Below are 17,312 nucleotides of genomic sequence, written 5' to 3'. Positions count from 1 at the left end.
GACACAGCTGCCCTGGACGAAATGCTTACCATTGGCACTTTTAAACATAAGAACTAAACCACACAGTGAGACTGGATTATCACCATATGAAATGTTATATGGTATGCCTTATTCTCAAGGGATGCCCCTAGGGAACAATGTAGTTGAGGATCATAGTATCCAGAAATATATAATTACCATTGGAAGGAGATTACAGGAGCTAAGAGAAATTGGGATGATGACTCAAACACCACCTTTAGGATTTGCTATTCATAAGATACAACCAGGAGACAAGGTCTTAATAAAAACCTGGAGAGAGGAATCATTGAACCCCCGATGGGGGGGACCATACCTTGTTTTACTTACTACTGAAACAACTGTGAGAACAGCAGAAAGGGGTTGGACCCACGCATCCAGGATAAAAGGACCAATAACTGCCGAAGCCTGGAGGGTTGAGTCCACTCCTGGGGAACTGAAACTGAGACTAAAGAGGAACTAATATCCTGGCAATGAGGTTCTGCATGAATTAAGGGCACTGGATAAAGAGGACAAGGCTGCAGGGAGGAAAGGGAGAAGGCAAGACCGGGGTAGGACCCTCCACTGCGGTGTGTATGGTCTACCGAGGGAGGCAACCCCTACGGGTATTGACCGCCGAGTGAGAGGGCCTCGACCGGACTTCTCCCGCGCTAAGATCAGGTTGTCCTGAGAAAAATAACATGAGAACCTTTTAAACCCATAATAAAATTGTGATTAGTTTTTCCAGGAGCTGTATCACCCCGAAGGGCTGAATGGTAACACAAGCTCTGAAAGCGGGCCCAACCCCATGATTGAAGGCGTTTCCCACACTCTCAAGATTGGACGGCGCAAAAGGATAAGAAATGCTATACTTCCTGGTATTGTTTTTACAGGGGCAATTGGGCCATGGGCAGGAATGGAGGAATAACTTTTTCACTTTGGGGGAGGAAGTGGCCAAGGCCTTTAACCTTAGTAACTGCTGGATTTGTGGAGGACCGGGGGGGAACCGAAAGTTGGCCCTGGGTAGCAGGCCCGGTCGAACCCAAGTGGTGGGTCAGTAATTTGAGCGAAGTTCATAGTGGGACACAATTTTGGAAAGAGGAAGGAGGCCCATGGCAGTTGCACTCGTCAGCTCGGGGTGTATACTGCTTGAACAGAACAGGAACAGTGGCGGTGGGAAAAAGCATTTGCAATTGGACTCTGTCCCCCAGATATGATTGTACCGATCCTGGATGTAGTCCTATAAACTGTACAGCACATAGTGGGAAATGGAACGCCACACATGTCCAGCTGAGAAACGGGACTTGGCTGAAATGCTCATATAGAGAATTTTTTGGATCCGGATGTGAAACTGTGGCAAGAGCACAAGCGGGGGGACAATTCGATGGTCAAATCTTGAGCTGTCAGCGTGATAACACCACTAAGGAACAGCATGTGGTGCGGGTCTGTCGTTGGAAATGGCAGGATGAGAACGGGAGGCGAGTGTTCTTTAAACATTTCTGGTCAGCTTATAATATGACAGGCCACCAAAGAGAACTGAATTGTGACTGTAAGTGGAAACCCAACGTGGGAGCTTGGAAGTGCGCATATACGAGTACAAACGGGGCAGACACTGTAACAGGACCACTCGGTAACAAGGACACTCTGTATTATCACGCCCCAAAGGGTAAAGAGGGATGGGATGGTCCTTTTCCAAATGGGACGTGGGCCCTAAAGGGACATTATTGGGTGTGTGGCAAACATGCTTACAAGAGGCTATCCGGAAACTGGTCGGGAATATGCTATGTGGGGTACATAAGACCCTTGTTCTTTTTATTGTCACAAACACAAGGAAATCATTTAGGAATAAGATTATATGATGACCTGAACAGAATGAAACGATCTATTGATACTTCCTTAGCCGGGGGTAGTGCCCAAAAATGGGGAAAGGATGAATGGCCTCCTGAAAGAATCATACAGCATTATGGGCCAGCTACCTGGAACCCGAATGAGTTGGTATCAGGAGCCCGAGAACCTATTTATAATTTGAACGGAATAATTAGGTTGCAAGCTATCCTCGAAACTGTAACCAATCAAACAGCGACGGCCTTGGATCTTCTGGCTGATCAATCCACTCAGATGAGGAATGCTATCTTTCAACATAGAATGGTCTTAGACTATTTACTAGCAGAAGAAGGGAGAGTGTGTGGAAAACTGAACGATTCTAATTGTTGTTTACAGATTGATGATAATGGAAAAGTGGTTAAACAGATAACAAAGGAAATTAGAAAGCTAGCCCACGTCCCAGTACAAACTCAGAAGGGTATGGATTGGGATTTCTTTTCGTGGTTGCCCGGTGGACCATGGGTTAAAAGGATGCTATTTTTATTTTTATGTGGTGTAATGACGTTATTGTTTATACCTTGTATGACACCTTGCTTTACGTTGTTGATACGGCAAATAATAAATAGCACCCAATTTGTGATGACTTTGGTAGAGAAAAAAGGTGATGTGTCAATAATGATGCTTAAGAAATGGACTCCCCGAGAACTGACTGATGAAATCCAATTGTTACTAACAAAGGTTGAAGAAGAGACACGAATTGATGATATTAAAAAGAAGGTGAGGGATTGTAAGGAATGGTCCAGCAATTCGTGCTACTAAGGGATTTGAAGGGTTAACATTGAGGCCTGGGTTTAGGTGATAAGAGAACAAAGGGATTTTTTAGAGAAAAACTGCTGACTGCTGCACAGGATGTGCAGTAGTTTCTGACATCTGGCCCAGAGGCCACCAAATAAGGAGGAAGGGGGAGCTGAAGGACGATTGAAGGGCAAAATCTGGGAGGAAGACCATGAGCCTTCAGCACGAACGACCCCCGAGAGACCACCAGAGACTGATACACAGGCGCCCCTGGGAGGGCTTCGGATTCGGGAAACCAATTATAATAACCCTGCTTCTTCTAGAAGTAGTAATGAATATGTATTAACCTAGGAGCATAAAAATCAGCCGCCTTACGTAACGGGTGTGCGTCTTGGTGGAGCAGAGACTCCCGGCGCACCCAGCGCTGTTTGCTTGCCTCTATTCATTTAATAAATTGTAAACTTTGATTGCAGTCCTATTTGGGACTCAGTCATTTATAACAGAGGCCACCAGATAAAACTACGAAAACAAGGCTCAAAGAAGCGCAGGAGTAAAACAAGTCAGAAAAATAAAAACAACAGAGGCAAAGCACCGTAAGGAGGAGGCTTGGCCCTCCCTGCCCTCAGGTGCTGTCCGAGGATACGCCGCGGCGGCGCCCCGTGTCAGCCATGTCGGGATGTCTGCGGGGAGCTCCCGCCCTGCCCTCCCCGTCCCGGCCGCTGCCTCCCCTTGGCAGGGCTTGACGGCCCAGCTCCTCCCCTGTTTCTCTTCCTCCTCTTCATCTTCCTCCTCGTCGCCCGGCTGACCTGCGGCTGCGGGGCAGCGTGAGGAGAGCCGGGGGCGGCTGGCGGGGCCGCAGCTGAGGCGCGGCTGCAGGGGAGGGCCGCCGCTATGTCGCTGCTGTGCGTGCGAGGTGAGTGGGGTGGAAGCGGGCGGGTGCCCGCGATAGCGGAGCCGGGCTCCCGGTGGTGCCACCCCGCATACCCCTCGGGGTGTCCTGCCTCAAAGGGAGGGAGAAGAGTGGGGCGAAGCCGCGGGGATCCCCGAAGGGATCTCCAAAGGGGCAGGCTGAGTCCCCCAGTACCTGCCTCCGAAGTTGGTTTTCACTCTGAGACTCCGCTCCCGAGCGGGAGCACAGCTGGAAGGTTTCAATTGTGTGGGGGGCTTTTCTTGTTTTATTTTTAATTGACGATTTCCATCTCTCTTGGCATCCCAGTTGCCTCTTAGCTAAGCCTGCATTGGGTTGAGAAGCTGTGAAGGCAGTGCTGAGCCTCACACCCTCAGGTGGAGCCTTCGGCAGGTGGCTGAGCCCCCCCCCCCCAGTCTGGCCAACACGAGTCAAAATGCTGCCGCTGAATGAAACTGCGTTGGCAGAGAGCAGGCTGCTGTCACTAGCTTTAACATTGTTATTCTCAGTGTGTGTGCTTCTAACCTGCAGCATTATTTCAGGTACATTACTAATTATCTTTTCCTCCTGCTATCGAGCCTCGTTCCTTTGCTGAACAGGTTACTGAAAAGTAGTGCTTTCTCATGCAGGATGGATTACAGTGCTAGTCTCTTGCTCTATATCTCCAGTTTTCAATTTCTTGCTCTCTTGTGCCAAAACAAACAAACAAAAAAAAATCCCTGAAGGAAACCATCTGCCAGGAGTCGTGCTTCTGGGACGTGTCTCCTGTCAGCATTCTGCACTGAACACTGGTTGTAGGGTGTCCCCACAGCCATGCCTTTCGGCTTAGAAGTATTGTTTTAATGTTTTCAGCTCCTTTGCCAGATATGATAAAAACTGACACTGGTGTGCTGCTGCCACTTCAGATTTTCTTTTGCTCGTATCCCTTGGTCTGATAAAAGCTCTTTGCTCAGCTGTTCATCACTTTTTTTGAATCAAAATCAACGTTTTGATGATAGTGTTAATAAAAAGATGCCAGCAAAGTAATACCAAAGTATACTGAGCCCTTGATATTTTGGGGAGGGCACTATTCTTGTATGAGAGGGCTTTTTAAATTAAGTTTCAACCGTTTCATTAAAATATAATAATTCTGTTTTAGGAGCTAGGAGAGGTGTGTAAGTGTGAAGTTTATCTTAAAAATGTTCTGTGTAATCTCTAAAGCACACTGAGCATCTCTGGTGGACTTATTCATTTGGAACATTTTGCCAAAATGTCTTAACTGAAGCTGATTCTTATTAGCTCGGGGATGCTTACGTGTTACAGTGTGTTTGTTTGTTTGTTTTTCCCATTCTTTTTAGTGATTGATCTTCAAAATGCTCTCAGGCTGTCCTATGAAAAAAATTTGTTTCTGATGCCACTTGGAGCTGTGTTAAAGGTGTATTTATACCCCATCTACGAAGAGTAGTGGAAGACCATGAACTGGATGCTGCAGTTACTGAAACAGTCTTGCTTTGCCAGGGTGTTCCTTCTTGATCCATAGAGCCTTTGGGACAAAAGCATTTCAGTGGTCCAGAACGATACGCTTTTGTGTTGGGCTTATTTTTGTTTGGGTGCAAAGATCTAAAGAAGGAACCTGAAGTGGTTGGTGACTGTGTGGTGGAGAACTACTGTGAAAAATATCTTTCATATCCACCTGCTGTGCTAAGATGGTAGATAATACTGGCAGTGATTTAAATGATACAGAGCAACTTTACTATAAGAATGCAGAATATAGTCAATTCACTAAATGTGTTTTTTAAAATGGTCATGACTGAAAGAATGAGCTCATGAGAACTCACAAGTGTGAACCATTAAACATAAAAGGCTGTTATACTGGTGTAGAGCATTCTGAAAAACAAAATAGGTACCAGAAGGTGAGATAACACAATTACTTTTGGGGCAAGCAGGAGTAAGCTCTGTTGGCTTATTTATTTATTTATAAAAAGCTGGTTTTCTTTTTCGTTAAAAATGACCTACATGTAAGTTTGCACAGTAACTTGGGGTTAGATGCTGTAGACCTGGGATTAAAAAAGAAAGACAACCAAAAACCTGTGAAAGAAAAGTAGGCAATTAGGACACTGTTAATTGCCTCTGAATTACAGTTTTGTCCTGGTTCCAGCTAGGATAGAGTTAATTTTCCTCCTAGTAGCTAGTAGGGTTCTGTGTTTGGGATTTAGGATGAGAAGAGCGCTGATAACATGCTGATGTTTTAATTGTTGCAGAGCAGTGCTTACACCAAGCCAAGGACTTTTCAGCTTCTCGCTCTGTCCTGCCAGCGGGCAGGCTGGGGGTGCAGCAGGAGCTGGGAGGGGACAGACCCAGGACAGCTGACCCAAACTGGCCAAAGGGGTATTCCATACCATCTGATGTCATGCTAAACAATATATAGGGGTGGCTAGCTGGGGTGTGGGGGGGGCCGGCTGCTCGGGGATAGGCTGGGCATCGGTCAGTGGGTGGTGAGCAATTGCATTGTGCATCGCTTGTTTGTACACATTATTATTTTCCTTTCTTTTCTGTCCTAATAAACTGTCTCTGTCTCAACCCACAGGCTTCACTTTCCCGTTTCTCTCCCCCATCCCAGAGAGGGAGGGGGGAGGGTGAGCGAACGGCTGTGTGGTGCTTAGCTGCCAGCCGGGTTAAACCACAACAAGTTCAACAGATAAAAACGAAATGTGGAAAAAAAAGAAACGAAGTGGCCATGTAATATGAGGCCTAGCAGCCAGAAAACGTTGTAATTCACAGATTTTTTTCCACTTGAATTATGTGCATTAGTGATATTTTAATGAATGGATAATCTAAAACAGTGCATACAAAACAGATCTGAGAACTGCCTTTGTTCCTGAAAGAACAGCTGACATCTGTGGCTTGATCTCATTTTTTAGTGGTACAGTTCCTGCTTTGGCAGGGGGGTTGGACCTGATGATCTTTCGAGGTCCCTTCCAACCCCTACAATTTTGTGATTCTGTGATTTCTTCTTCTTCTCAGAGATCAAACAAAAAAAAAAAAGTATTTTTTTTTCAGAAGCTTTGTGCTATTTCTGTTGTAGAAGTGTGGGAATAAAAATGTTGTTTTTGCAGAGTTACATTGTTTAGAGGGAAGGAATGTGCTGTTGAGATATGCTTGCAGTGATAAAGCTTAGCAGCCGACCTTGTAAAATGGAGACAACCAGAATCTTTAGAGCAATTAGGCGGAAATCACTGTGTAAGAAACATTACCACTTCAAAGAGTATAAAAGTCAAAAGAAATTTGACTTACAACAGGCCGACAACTGAAAGCCATGTATTGTCTGTGAAGCATCGGATAGATTGTGAACCTGGATTACCCAGTCAATGGGGAAACAGGGGAGGGTCCCGGTCATCGAGGAAAGAAAGTATATAAACCCTACTGTGTGACTAGTAGGTGCGCTCCTGCTTGTGGGAGTCCCGCCATTGCAATCGCGAATAAATTGCTACTTCACTGAGATCCTCGCCTGAGCCTAAGTTATTGGCTACAGAGTGTTTCTCACAATCTGGGGGCTCGTCCGGGATCCAGTCACCTACCGGGGAGCCCCACCGCTGCAGCAGCAGGAAGGCATGCCCCGCTGATTTCAGCGGTCCTGTGCATCGACGGTGGTGGTTCTGCGGAGAGCTGACAGAGGGCCCGAGACTGATTAAAGAGGCAGGATCCATGAAGTAGTGGGGAAGGGAAGAAGGTAGGCACTCCGGGTTTGAGAACTGATCCGGTAACTCTGTGCATAGACCAAGGTAAGAAATATTAAGTATTGCCTTGGGGGTCGGGTGAGACTCTGTGTGACGTGTGATTGAGACGGACTTTTGTACGAAGCGAGTGTGGAGTCCTGATCTGCGGTTCCATAGCTTCGTGAGGGGCGCGGCCAGAGACTGACAAAGCGTCAGATAAGAGAGAGAGAGAAAGGAAGAGTCTCGGGAAATTTGCTGTATGGTAAGCCCTTGCACAGGGAAGTGCTTGGCAGTACACCAGGGAAATTTGGTAAACTCATAGGTGTGCGGTACCCCTTGCATGGGGAAGTGCTTGGCAGTACACCCCCATTTTCCAGAATCGGAACATTAGTGTGTGGTACCCTGCAGGAGGGAAATTTCTGTAGCAGCACACTGACAAGGGCTAGGAAAAATGGGAAATATGAGTTCCAGGGGACAGGGAGATATCCCTGGGGGAGTGCAGGCCTGGCATGCACCAGCACCGGCACAGCAGGAGAGGCTGGGGCATGAGAGACCTAGAGAAGGACGCCTTCCCGCATCTGACATGGACATGGTGCTGCTCTCCCGCAGATGCCTACACCAGTTGACCCCTGTCCAGAGCCATCCCTCGTGCTATCCTTAACCCAAAGCACCAAATAGGCCAGTCAGTCTCACCTCTGTCCCTGGCAAGGTGTTGGAACAGCTCGTTCTGGATGCCATCTCCAAGCAGTTGGAAGAGAAGGTTATGAGGAGTAGTCAGCATGGATTCACCAAGGGGAGTTCGTGCTCGACCAACCTCGTTGCCTTCTATGATGGCATCACCAGCTGGGTAGATGGGGGGAGAGCAGTGGATGTCATCTACCTTGACTTTAGCAAGGCTTTTGATACTGTCTCCCATGACATCCTGATAGCAAAGCTGAGAAAGTGTGGGATAGAGGAGTGGACAGTAAGGTGGGTTGAGAACTGGCTGACTGGCCGAGCTCAGAGGGTGGTGATCAGCGGTGCAGAGTCCAGCTGGAGACCTGTGACTAGCGGTGTTCCCCAGGGGTCGGTGCTGGGTCCGGTCTTGTTCGACATCTTCATCGACGACCTTGATGAGGGAATAGTGTCCGCCCTCAGCAAGTATGCTGATGACACAAAGCTGGGAGGAGTGGCTGACACGCCAGAAGGCTGTGCTGCCATTCAGCGAGACCTGGACCGGCTGGAGAGATAGGCAGGAAGAAACCAAATGAGGTTTAACAAGAGCAAGTGTAGAGTCCTGCACCTGGGAAGGAACAACCGGACGTATCAGTACAGGCTGGGGTGCGACCTGCTGGAGAGGAGCTCTGAGGAGAAGGACCTGGGGGTCCTGGTGGACGACAGGTTGGCCATGAGCCAGCAGTGTGCCCTGGTGGCCAAGAAGGCCAACGGGATCCTGGCGTGCATTAAAAGGAGCGTGGCCAGCAGGTCAAGGGAGGTGATCCTCCCCCTCTACTCTGCCCTGGTCAGGCCTCACCTGGAGTACTGTGTCCAGTTCTGGGCTCCCCGGTACAAAAAAGACAGGGATCTCCTGGAAAGAGTCCAGCGGAGGGCCACAAAGATGATACGGGGCCTGGAGCATCTTCCCTATGAAGAAAGGCTGAGAGACCTGGGTCTGTTCAGCCTGGAGAAAAGAAGACTGAGAGGGGATCTCATCAATGTGTATAAATACCTGAGGTGTGGGAGACAGAGGGATTTGGCCAACCTCTTTTCAGTGGTTTGTGGGGACAGGACAAGGGGTAACGGCCATAAGATGGAGCATAGGAAGTTCCATACCAGCATGCGAAAGAACTTCTTCACGGTGAGGGTGACGGAGCACTGGAACAGGCTGCCCAGGGAGGTTGTGGAGTCTCCTTCTCTGGAGATATTCAAGGCCCGTCTGGACGCCTACCTGGGCAGCCTGCTCTGCATAATCGCAAATAAATTACTACTTCACTGAGATCCTCGCCTGAGCCTAAGTTATTGGCTACGGAGTGTTTCTCACAATCTGGGGGCTCGTCCGGGATCCAGTCACCTACCGGGGAGCCCCACCGCCGCAGCAGCAGGAAGGCATGCCCCGCTGATTTCAGCGGTCCTGTGCATCGATGGTGGCGGTTCTGCGGAGAGCTGACAGAGGGCCCGAGACTGATTAAAGAGGCAGGATCCATGAAGTAGTGGGGAAGGGAAGAAGGTAGGCACTCCGGGTTTGAGAACTGATCCGGTAACTCTGTGCATAGACCAAGGTAAGAAATATTAAGTATTGCCTTGGGGGTCGGGTGAGACTCTGTGTGACGTGTGATTGAGACGGACTTTTGTACGAAGCGAGTGTGGAGTCCTGATCTGCGGTTCCATAGCTTCGTGAGGGGCGCGGCCAGAGACTGACAAAGCGTCAGATAAGAGAGAGAGAGAAAGGAAGAGTCTTGGGAAATTTGCTGTATGGTAAGCCCTTGCACAGGGAAGTGCTTGGCAGTACACCAGGGAAATTTGGTAAACTCATAGGTGTGCGGTACCCCTTGCACGGGGAAGTGCTTGGCAGTACACCCCCATTTTCCAGAATCGGAACATTAGTGTGTGGTACCCTGCAGGAGGGAAATTTCTGTAGCAGCACATTGACAAGGGCTAGGAAAAATGGGAAATATGAGTTCCAGGGGACAGGGAGATATCCCTGGGGGAGTGCCTACCGACAGTTCTTCCTGAAGAATGATAAGAAATTGGAAAAATAATCTCAAAATTAGAGGAGATGATAAAAGAAAAAAAAATGGTTAAATATTGTGTATCAGTCTGGACAAAAGAACCAATTAAGGAAACAGCAGTATTTTGGCCAAAATACGGGTCTGATGAAAATTCAGGCTTTAAATTTATGTGTAAACAATAAGATTCCTTTTTTGGAGAAGGAGCCAAGTTATGCTCCCTATAATCCTAATATTGCACCGGTGGCAGCAGCAGTCGCTCCAGGAAGGGAGACAGGGACTGCAATTAACACTGTCCCTAGAGAAGGAGCGTACTCTAGGCTCTGGCAAGAATTAGAACAAGGTAGAAGAGATATTAAGAATTTCGCCTTCCCTGATGCTAACAGTACTAACACTTACTGTGTATCCTCTTAGGTGAACTCCCCCCCCCCCCCCCCCCCCCTTACCAGCAGAGGTGTTAGGGGTTTTAAGAAGGAGATGAAGTCTTTAATTGAGGACCCCATCAGGCTAGCTGAACTATTAGACCAGTTCCTAGGACCTAACTTACACTCTTGGGGGGAAATAATGTCTGTACTAAGTATGTTGTTTACAGGGGAAGAAATGGGAATGATCAGGAGGAGAGCTGCTATACAAGAATGGGAAGGAGCTCGTCCTCCGGGACCGGGGGTAATACTGGCAGAGCAGGGGTGCCCACTTGCCGATCCTGGCTGGAGTGGTGATAGTGCGCAGCACAGGGGTCATGTGGGAGACTTGGGGTCGGGGTGGGGGAGTGCTTGGGGATGGGTCCCGGGGACCCGGTATCCCAAGGGCTCTTGAAAGTTCATTTTGTGGTTGGAGCCTGGCCAGGTACACAGAAAAAGCTCCAGAAGGTGGGGGGATGGAGTGAACAGTCACTGGGGGCCCTCCTGTGGGAGGCCCTGGAGGTGTGTGTCAGGAGGGGAGATGAGAAGGAAAAGCAGAGAGCGAAAGAAATGGTATTGACAGTGTAGCAGGTAGTGAGGCAGAGGGTTGGAGAAAGAGGAAGAAAATCTTCAGGGGGAGTCAGGGCCAGGATGGAAAGGAGAGGAAGAGAGATGAAGGAATGGCAGGCAAGGAAAGCTCAGGGACAGGCTTTGAAGTGTGGCCAGGCTGGCCACTTCAAATAGGAATATCCGGAGTGGAAGAAGGAGGAGAGAAGGAAAATGGGATGAAATCTGGTATACTGATATGCTGTTTCAGCATCCTGGAGGGAGAAAGGTATGGAATTAAGTTGGCCAATGACTGAGCCTTTGGTGAAAGTACAGGCTGGAGAAAGATAGAAAGAAGTGTTAAAAAGGGTTCTTGAAGGTGTTAAAGGTGTGGTATGTAGTGTTTGACAGAGCTGTTTGAAGTTGAATGAGCAGGGAAAGAGGATGAAGGCATTATCTAAGTAACAGTCTAGAAGTTTTGGTATATTGGCTGTGGTGTTTGGTCAGTTTCCCAAGTATCGAGAAGGGGGGGGACGGGGGGGGGGCAGCCTGCTCCACCAGGGGCCTCTCCACAGGCCGCAGGGGGCTTCGGCTCTGGCGCCTGGAGCGCCTCCACCCCCTCCTTCTGTGCTGACTTTGGTGTCTGCGGGGAGGTTTCTCTCTCCTCGCTCTCCCAGCTGCTGTTGAGCAGCAGCTTTTTGTTTGTTCGTTTGTTTTCGTGGATGTGCTCTCACAGAGGCAGGGACTGTGTCGCTCATGGCTTGGCTCTGGGCAGCGGTGGGCCCCTTTGGGGCTGGATGAAATTGTCCCTTATCTGCCACGGGGCGGTTTCTGGATTCTCCTCACAGGGGCTGCCACTGCAGCCCCCCCAGAACCTTGCCATCGAACCCAATACACTGGGGCAGCTAGGTCATTACTGGCCTGTAAAGTATCAGGGATTAAATTAACTAATGAAACCCTAAAAAGTGATGGGGGTAGAAGGGGCTGGGATAACAGTGCCACTTTTGGGGGATACCAAGCTGAGACTAGGGGATAAAATGATCACTGGGCAATTATTGTATGTACCCAAGGCAGGGACTAACTTGTTGGGAAGGGATTTGATGATGAAATTGGGCATTCAAATAGTAAATTGTTAGACTGGAATAACGGTGTTATTAATGGAGTGCTCTCAGGCCCTGAGAGCAAAGATATATTCACCTCTGACTGGAAAGACCCTGAAATGGGGGCGGAAGCAACAATACAGATGGACAGTTTTACCTCAGGGGTTTACAGGGCTACCAAATTATTTGGGCAAGTTCTAGAACAGATTTTGGGGCAATTCCAACCTCCCGAGGAGGTATTACTGTTACAAATATATGGATGATCTTTTATTGTCAGGACAGGAGAAAACAGTTGTGAAGGAAGCTACTAACAAGCTATTCAACTTTCTGGGAAAGCAGGGCTTGGGAGTACTGAAAAATAAATTACAATATGTAGAAAGAGAAGTCAGGTATTTAAGGCATCTAATGTCTGAGGGAAAATGAAGAATAAATCCAGAGAGGATTCAGGGAATTGTTGAAAACTAAGAAAGAACTAAAAAGTTTTAAGAGAAAGATTTTTTTTAAGGAATCAGGAGCCACGAAGTCTGAGGGAAAATGCATACTCCGTGATGGGAGAGAAACGCTGAATAAAGCACCAATGAGGCAAATATTAACTGTTTTACATCAAGAGAGTCATTGGGAGGTGCAAGCAATGTGTGATGTTTTGCTAAGAAAGTATGTCTGTGTAGGAATATACACTTTAGCGAAGCAAATATGCAGAGGATGTACCATATGTCAAAAGGTAAATAAAAAGGTCATCCGTAACCCACCTAGAGGGGGACGGGAGCCAGGGATTCGACCTTTCCAAAGTATACAGGTAGACTTTACTGAGTTACCTAAAGCAGGGAGACTTAAGTACTTGTTTCTCCTAATTGACCACGTGACTGGATGGGTGTAAGCTTTCCCCTCGGTATCTGCCACTGTGAACACGGTGGCTAAGGTATCACTGGAGCAAATAGTCCCTAGATATGGGATAGCTGAAAACATTGATTCAGATCAAGGAAGTCATTTCCCTTCACAAGTACTGCAAGGGTTAATGCAGGCCTTAGAGATCGAGTGGGATTTTCACACCCCCTGGCACCCCTCCTCTTCTGGGAAGGTAGAGCGAATGAACCAGACATTAAAGAAGAAATTAACTAAATTAGTGTTAGAAACCCAACTTCCTTGGGTAAAATGATTACCTTTAGCACTCCTCCAGGTTCAAACAGCACCAAGAAAGGATACAGGAATTTCACCATATGAGATGCTGTTCGGATTGCCCTATCTAGTCAGAAGGGATGAGATACCACAATTCGAAACAAGAGAGAGTTATCTTAAGAACTGTATTCTGGGGTTGTCCTCTTCTTTGTCATCTCTCAGGACCCGTGGGCTGTTGGCTCAAACCCCACCTTTGGAATTCCCCATTCACCACCATCAACCAGGAAATTGGGTCCTGATTCGGACCTGGAAAGAATCAAAACTCCGGCCTGAATGGGAAGGACACTTCCAAGTACTAGTAACAACTGAAACAACCGTAAGAACTGCAGAAAAAGGTCGGACTCACTATACTCGAGTGAAGGCATCCGTTGACCCTAGTACCTGGGAAGTTGTTCCTACAGAAGACTTGTTGGAAATTGAAATCGAAGAGAAAAATCTCATAGTGGACTCTGAGCAGGATAAAAGCTTACAACTGTAAACTAACCTTTTATTTTCACAGGTAACTAATGAGCGTGGCTTGCAAGTGAGAGAAAGGACTGGCCTATAGCGAATCAAAGTGCTCCCAAGGGATTTTTGTTCTAGTAGTAGTGTACATATATCTTATTCTTTGTATTGATAATTATTGGAAACCTAAGGGTTAAAAATAATGACGGGAAAAATCAACTATTAATTTTGTTTCTAGTGATTGTAGGCCTCAGAGAAGGCCTTGGTCAATTGGCAGCTTGGAAAAGGCATGACCAGATAATAGTAAAACGGGATACCCCGTAAAAATATGGGTGACTGTGACAGAGGGTTATGTACCACAATCCGTCATGTTTGATGCTTGTGAGGTGTTAGCTTGTGGAGATTTAAATGCCCAACGACAATTGAGCAGAGAGAACAAATAACTGGGAGAGACCCAACAGCCAGATTGAGAACAGCTGTATGGAAACGATCCTCTATTGCCACCAGAGAAAGGGAGAAACTCAAGGAGAAAACAGGAGAGAAAACAGGAGGCCCTCTTTGAAATGCGGCAGTTCAAACATTTGAGATTGAAACAGGGTATGGGGATGTGAATGCCTGGATAGAATGGGTCAAATATACTGTCCAGAGTCTCAGCCATAGCAATTGCTATGCTTGTGCCTCGGGATGACCGATTGCCCAGATAGTGCCCTTCCCATTGGGGTGGACCAGGGATTCCCAGGGGATGCGATGTATGATTGCATTGTACCAAGAAAAGGCTGCCTGGGGAAATGAGGCCTGTAAGTCTCTCTCTTTGCTGTTCCCTTCCTTGCGTGATAGCAATATCAGGGTTCCCCCTGCATTCTCCACAGCTATAGGTAACCATACAGCTTGCCTCTCACGGCAGGGTGTGAGTGCTACCCGGCATCTGGGAGAATTTGCCTTGTGCACGAGGACCTTGAATGCTACCAAGGACTCGATGGGAAGCTGCTCAAGACTTGAGATCCCCAGGGCAGATCTCTGGTGGTACTGTGGAAGGAAGATCTTACGGTCCACCCTACCATCTAATTGGGGAGGCACTTGTGCACTTGTTCAATTAGCTATACCCTTCATTGTAATGAATGTACCATTGTGACTGCCAAGCAGATCAGTATGATACAGTTTGGTGGGGAGCTTGTGACTGAAGCGGTGGTGCTGGGGCTGTTAGTTTAGGACTCGAAGCAGTTGTGGCAGGGTTGGGAGGGGTTATGTTGGGAATGGAGATGTTGGAGGGGATGCCCTGCTCTGGAAAGAGAGCAATAAAGGTGATTGGCAATATTCTGCTGCGTTAGGGATGCAGAATCCTGAAGTGGCATTAGGGTGGATAAAAGGGAGCTAGTTGGGCTGAAATTACTTTAGGAAGAGCTGATAGATTTTGCTGCGATAACACTAGAGATCTACATAGTCCAGGATTTAAATGTGGGTAGAAATCTTGTAACGTGGTTAGAGAGAAGTATTTCTGGGTATTGTCAGTGTAGCAGGCTAACTCCCCACAGCAGAAGAACGAGTGCTGTTGGTCACGGCTAGGTACAGAGCTGCATTATCTGGCAGTTTCATCATTGCATGGTGACTGCAGCCATAAGATCAATGCAGTTAACTGTAGATGTGGCTTTAAGAAGCACAGAGGATGCTGAAGAGATGCTAGACGTGAAAGTGAATTTGGTTTGAGTGATCACAACTTAACCTAGGGGAAATTGAATAGCTAAACCTGTAGACCAGCACCTGTGAAATGTATAGAGATGCTTTTCGGTGAAGTCAGGAGCTTGGGTATGGAGGAGGGCATGGAAGTCTGTGAAGCTGCAGGGGCAAATATTAACATCTCACATAACAAGGAAAGGCGCCACCTAGGAAATGACCCCAGAGCTGATGATTCGCCTGATCACTGTGTCAGGATATGGTGAGCAAACACAGAACCTGTGTGAGGTGTGGGCAGAAATTTCAGTTTGTAAAGGAAGGATCTTGAGGATCTGGAAGTGCAGGGATAAGGGCTTTCAACTTGGCAGATGAGGTGAGCTCTCACAAAGAATGTTAAAACAGATAACAGCAGGTGCTTTGGTCACATGAAAGGGAGAAACAACCCATCTCACAAAGGAAGGAATCAGACCACAGTGTGTAGGGACAGTGTGTAGAGTAAAGATGAGCTAGGTGTGATCCCTGAGCTGCAGTTGTTTTTTGTGAGGACTGAAAATGATACACACATGTATAGGGTGGGAGCAAATCTTCTACACCTTAATGAATATAAGTCAGGTAAACTCTAGCCCAGAGTGCTAACATGTACAACACATGAAATCTAAAGTCTGGTAGTGGAAGCTTACTGCTGTAAGCCAGCAGTGGCATCACCTAATTGGAGAAGGAGATAGGTGGTTTCTGCAGGTTGGCAGAAAGATAAGAAGGGAGAAATGTGGGCAATATGTGCATCTTTGTGAGAAACTAAGTTGTGTTTTTGCAGTAGAGAACTAATTTTCTGTATTCCAAGGTAGTTGTGTAGTCATAATAAGGAGAAATGCTAAGTAGATAAGTGGACAGTAGAAGGCCTCACTGTTCCAAAATAAGGTAGAAGCTTGAGAAAAACAGGATGAGCAGTGTGGGAACAGTAAAACAAAGATCACAAGTTCTCAAAACATAAGAAAGGAGAAATTGAAGGGTTGAAAAGAAGAAAAATTGTACATATATAGTATAGAGGAGCGTTGAGTAGCATGTGAACCTGTAGTACTCAGCCAATGAGGAAACAGGGGAGGTGATCAGGCGTCGGGTAATAGGGAATAAAAGGTTATGATTTGTTTACAAAAATGCGCTCCTGATTGACAGGACGCCCGCCATTGCAATCGCAAATAAAATAAGCTTCACAGAAGATCCTGTCTGAAGAAAATTATTTGAGATATTTCTCACATCTTGACCTCAAAAGCAGGGGAGACTGTGATAGTTTGAGGTTCAAAATCAAGTTAAAATGAGAGTAATAAAAGCTTTATAAACAGATGGAAGCGGTGTGGAAGGTAACTGTATAAATGTGGTGTAGGTTTGTGAGAGGCAGACTGTGCTGGGCTAACCTCTTGGTTCTGTATGAAAACATGAATCTTGCCAATCACCACAGTAGATGTTTCTCTGAAGAAAGTTGGAACAGGCAGAAAAAATGTAAGGTGGGTAAGGAACTGGCTGTAGCAGAAGCTACTAACACTGAAAAACTGGTGGGAAAAGCAGATAGATGTCTTCCACTTGCGGTATGGCAAGAAAAGTAGGAATGTGTGTCAAACTTGGCATAATCGGTTTGGAAGTAGAGAAATATAATGCATGAAGAATTAAGTGACCCTGGGGGCGGCCATAATGAAAATGAGCTGGTATTAAGTAGAAGAGTTATACATGTAAAGGCAAATGACAGGAATTTCTGAAAAACAAGGAGCTTCACAAAAGAAGAGAAGAAGAGTCCTTGTGACTGCACCGTGTTGTCAACCAGTATGGGATAACTTGGGAAGAGGAAAAGGTGGAGCGGTGCGTGCTGGGGTGTGGTGGTTTTACTCGGGTGGGCGGCCGAGCTCCACCACGACTGCTCTCTCACTCCCCCTCCTCAAAGGAAAAGGGGGAGAAAATATGATGCAAAGGGCTCAAGGGTTGAGATAAGGACGGGGAGATTGCTCAACAGTTATCGTGACGAGCAAAACAGACTCAGAGTAGGGAGATAATAAGATTTATTG

The 17,312-nt window shown here is 47.1% G+C and overlaps 1 protein-coding gene across 2 annotated transcripts; it reads left to right on the top strand.

Moving 5' to 3' along the window:
* Positions 1 to 613: 613 nt before the first annotated feature.
* LOC121062993 (endogenous retrovirus group 3 member 1 Env polyprotein-like) lies at positions 614 to 16,431 on the top strand. 2 transcript variants are annotated; one of them, XM_040543310.1, is made up of 4 exons: positions 614 to 850; positions 1,502 to 2,583; positions 6,532 to 6,544; positions 16,251 to 16,431. In XM_040543310.1, the coding sequence occupies exons 2-4, from the start codon at positions 1,510 to 1,512 to the stop codon at positions 16,262 to 16,264; spliced, it is 1,101 nt and encodes a 366-aa protein (XP_040399244.1). In that variant the 5' UTR covers positions 614 to 850; positions 1,502 to 1,509; the 3' UTR covers positions 16,265 to 16,431. The 2 variants fall into 2 exon arrangements, with proteins under 2 accessions (XP_040399244.1, XP_040399243.1); XM_040543309.1 differs by lacking the exons at positions 6,532 to 6,544; positions 16,251 to 16,431 and having other exon boundaries at positions 1,502 to 3,116.
* The last annotated feature ends 881 nt before the right edge of the window (positions 16,432 to 17,312 follow it).

Source organism: Cygnus olor, assembly GCF_009769625.2.
Source record: "Cygnus olor isolate bCygOlo1 chromosome W unlocalized genomic scaffold, bCygOlo1.pri.v2 SUPER_W6, whole genome shotgun sequence".
In the NCBI taxonomy this organism is placed as follows: Eukaryota; Metazoa; Chordata; class Aves; order Anseriformes; family Anatidae; genus Cygnus; species Cygnus olor.
The sequence above is the reverse complement of the archived record's forward strand: the minus strand, read 5'-3'. Positions and strand labels throughout refer to the sequence as shown.

Excerpts from the sequence above, each read along its gene's own strand:
- LOC121062993 (XM_040543309.1), top strand. The coding sequence starts at position 1,510 with ATGACAGGCCACCAAAGAGAACTGAATTGTGACTGTAAGTGGAAACCC.